General features: G+C 27.3%; 1 protein-coding gene across 2 annotated transcripts in view; it reads left to right on the top strand.

The window, feature by feature from the left end:
* The window catches only part of LOC107637955 (cationic peroxidase 1-like), a 2,545-nt gene continuing 673 nt past the window's right edge, over positions 2,189-4,060 (top strand). Inside the window, exons 1-3 of one of the 2 annotated variants that reach the window (XM_016341179.2) lie at positions 2,189-2,493; positions 3,114-3,305; positions 3,845-4,010. In XM_016341179.2, coding sequence (XP_016196665.1) covers positions 2,284-2,493; positions 3,114-3,305; positions 3,845-4,010 — 568 coding nt within the window. In that variant the 5' untranslated portion in view covers positions 2,189-2,283. The remainder of the gene's footprint in view (positions 2,494-3,113; positions 3,306-3,844; positions 4,011-4,060) is intronic. The other variant, XM_016341180.2, reaches the window with a different exon arrangement.

Raw genomic sequence — 4,060 nt, forward strand, 5'->3', positions numbered from 1 at the left:
AAAAAAAATCGACAAATAATAGCAAATATTTAGCGATAATTAACACGGAAAAAAATGCTGGTACTGTTACGCTGTCAGAATTTAACAGTGGTTTGACTCGAATTGTGACAACATTAAGGTGTATATGTAGGGATAGTGTGGCGAAAAATCTTATACAACTAAATCTGTTGCGTTTAGCAACAGTGCAATAGAAGTGTCATTAATATAGTTTATTTAGCAGCTGTTTCGTTTAAATCACTGCAAAATTACGTATCTCTTATACAAAATTTGTATTTTGTTTATGTTTAAAAAATGTTTAATTATTCTATTGGTTCCTATAGTTTTGCAAAATTTTCAATTAGGTTCCTATATTTTTTTTCCTTTTAATTGAGTCTTTGCACCAAATTTTATTTTTAATTGGATCCCTATACTTTTTTTTTCTTTTATTTGGGTCTCTGTACCAATTTTTTTTAATTGGGTCCCTATATAATTAAACCAATTACTGTTAAGAGGGACCTAATTGAAAAAAAAAATTGGTGTAGGAACCCAATTAAAAGGAAAAAAAGTATAGGGACCTAATTGACAATTTTGCGAAACTATAAGGACTAATAGAGTAATTAAACCTTTAAAAAATTAGTGGAATATAATCTGAATAAGTTCATAGGCAAATTCTTTAATGTTGTGCTAATTTCCTTTGAGTTGGCATGTATTTAGTTTCTATTATATATACTAAAAATTTATACCTTAAAATTGAAGAGACAAATGATGTAGAATCTTTTGAAATACCTCTTTTAAAGACAATGAGATGATTTACCACATGACATTACTGCAAAGCTGGATTTTTTGGGGAGTACACCAATTTTATCGCGCAGAAGGCCATATTCTTCTGATAATCATGACTTCCAAAAAAAAAAACCATGAATTTGAATGAACTGAAATGGATATTTATAGAAGTCTATTTGATTTTGTCTTTTCTATTTATTTATTGCACAATATTTTCTTTTTAGTTCATAGGTAATAATGCACTTATACATAATAGTTTCAATTTAGCATTTTTTTGCTTTTTAATTTGATTGAATGTTATTTATTTTAATTACTTTTTAATAAATTAAACAAAAATAAAAAATAGCACAAAATAAAAGAGAAAATTATTAGTTATTATGAAATAAAAAAAATTTATTAAAACCAAAAAAGAACTAATAACAAAAATAAAAGAAGTTGGTGGCGGTTTATAGAACCGTTGCAAAAAAGATTGTAATGTTATATATGTATTTTTATTTTAGTGACAGTTGTCAGTTGCAATATAAACGCTGCATTTTTAAACATTGTTGACATATTGTGGTGGTTTAAAACTGTTGCTAAAAGATAGACATTTCTAATTTCGAAAAAAATTATGTTCTGCATTGATTATTACTGTAGTGTATATATTATTGGTGGGCTTAAGAGGCCCATAAATAGTATAATTGCACGATAAGATAAGATAAGATGATAATATTGAACTAACTTTTTATAATTTAACTCTTTGCTAGTTAAAACTTGATTTGATGAAATGGCAAGATCTACAATTTTTTTTATGACTATCAAATTTACGTGCCACCTCTAAAAAAATTAGATAAAATAGATGTTTTGAGTATTAACATATATGAAGGTGTAGACTTCTACAACTAAACTCATTCATAACACTAATCACAAGTTGCTAATTATTATTACTCTATATTTCTATTGTATTTGTTGCAGATATATAATTACTCATATATCTCTTTTTTTTGTTAATTTACATTTTTTAAAAAAAATAATTTTTTGATATGGTATTAGAGTTTATATGACCCAAAAATTTAGAATTTGATTTTTGTTATTTCCCAAAAAAAAAAAAACTAACATAAAGACAAATAAAAATAGAGAAATGGTAGGGGGCAGCAATTTTGGTATTTTGTAATTATTAATTGGCCATCAATAGTATTTTTAATGGTGTGAGATTACATCTAATGGTGAGAGATTATTCACTTTTGTTTTGATGGTTAAGTGCTGGCTAAAAAACACAAAAGTTGCTGCCCCTAGACTTTTCCATAAAGATAAGCTAATGCAAAAATTATGCAAATCTAAAAAAGACTTTTGTATAATAGCAAATAATTGATTTTTCTTCCGATACGAGTTAGTGAGAGGAATATTTGTATAATTCCGTTTATTAGTGGTGTATAAATACGTGAGGCACTTCATGGGATCAAAATAAGCACAAATAAACCATCCATAAGCCTCGACATACATAGACCTTGAGAATTTGATTCTAATTGTAATTCCTTCACAATGTCCATTCACAAACTTGTTCAATACTTTCTCTTATTATTCTTGTTTATAGGGACAATAGTGTCAGCTCAATTGTCCTCTGATTTTTACTCAACAACATGTCCAAATGTTCTTTCCACCATTAAAACACAAGTAGACTCTGCTGTCAACAACGAACCTCGCATGGGAGCATCCCTCCTTCGTCTCCATTTCCATGATTGCTTTGTTCAAGCAAGTCATCTTTCACTACAACTCTTTTAATCATTTTTATTTTTTCATCTTTCTTTTTTTATTTATTTATTCAATAACAATCGATATAAAAACATAAAACGTATACAAAACTATCCAAAGTAGTTTTTCATTAAGGATACATGTGACCATTTACTTTTATAAGGATAAGTTAAAAATATAATCTTTCGTATACCTTTTTCTATGCGATAAACTTTTTAGGAGAAATAGTTTTATATCAGGGTCATTACTTTAACCTAATTGTAAATATGCATGTGATGACTATATTTAAAATCTAAAAAATTTATACCATTTAAAATTCATACCAATTAATTATTGATTGATTTTTATTATTCTTTTTTGAATTTACTTTTGATATATTTCTTAATACATAAAAAAAAAAAATCATATATGCCACCTTTTATGTAAGAATTAAACTGATGCAATAAATCAAAACAAACCTGTTTACAAATATTATGCCTTTTGTGTCTAAGGATTTCCTGCAGTACAACAGTGATTTAGAAAGAAGCCTAAATAAATTCAATATCATATTAAAAACTAATTTTCAATTTGTTTGCCTTAGCTTTAACAATTCTCATTTTGCTTGTTTTAAATTGTTTCAGGGGTGTGATGCATCAGTACTATTAGATGATACATCAAATTTTACAGGAGAAAAGACAGCAGGTCCAAATGCAAATTCAATAAGAGGTTTTGAAGTGATTGATACCATAAAGTCCCAAGTAGAGAGCTTGTGCCCTGGTGTTGTTTCTTGTGCTGATATTCTTGCCGTTGCTGCTAGAGACTCTGTTGTTGCTGTGAGTATTTTTTTTAATTAAAAAACAAAAATAAAATAATTATGTTATAATATTATTTATTTTGTACATCTATTTGATTCATTTTTTTTTATTATTATCATTGGATTCCTTAAGTAAGAGACTCAAATCAACTAACATTCATATTTCTTCTAAGAAAATTTTATTTGTCTACTAACTAGAATGGTGTAAAATCTTTTATTTAATTTGATTGTAGTTTTCATACACTTTTTAACTCATTTTTATCCTTTTTTTTTTTTGCCTAAATTTAACAAGTGTCTCTAATAAATATCAAATTGAATATATACAAATATCATTGTCTTTTCCGTCTAATATAATAGAGGAGGGGAAGAAACAGTTTTTTGTTTTTTTTTTCAAAAAACGTTAGATCAAGTAAAGTACAAACAAAACTTCATGTTTGGTTGCCGACTATCCTCCGACACGGCCACCATATAGTAACGACTTTTCGAAAAATAAAAATAAAAAATTAAAATTGATTCTCTATATGTATTTTTATAATATAATATAATGATAATTTTCAGCTTGGGGGGCCCAGTTGGACAGTGCAATTGGGAAGAAGAGACTCAACGACAGCAAGTTTAAGCTCTGCTAACTCAGATTTGCCAGGTTTCTCGTTCGATCTAAGTCAACTTATTACTGCTTTCTCCAATAAAGGTTTCACAACCCAAGAAATGGTTGCTTTATCAGGTAAATGCATGAGAATATATATATATATATATATATATATCTTCCATTCC

The sequence above is a fragment of the Arachis ipaensis genome, chromosome B04 (genome assembly GCF_000816755.2).
Source record: "Arachis ipaensis cultivar K30076 chromosome B04, Araip1.1, whole genome shotgun sequence".
NCBI classification, from domain to species: domain Eukaryota; kingdom Viridiplantae; phylum Streptophyta; class Magnoliopsida; order Fabales; family Fabaceae; genus Arachis; species Arachis ipaensis.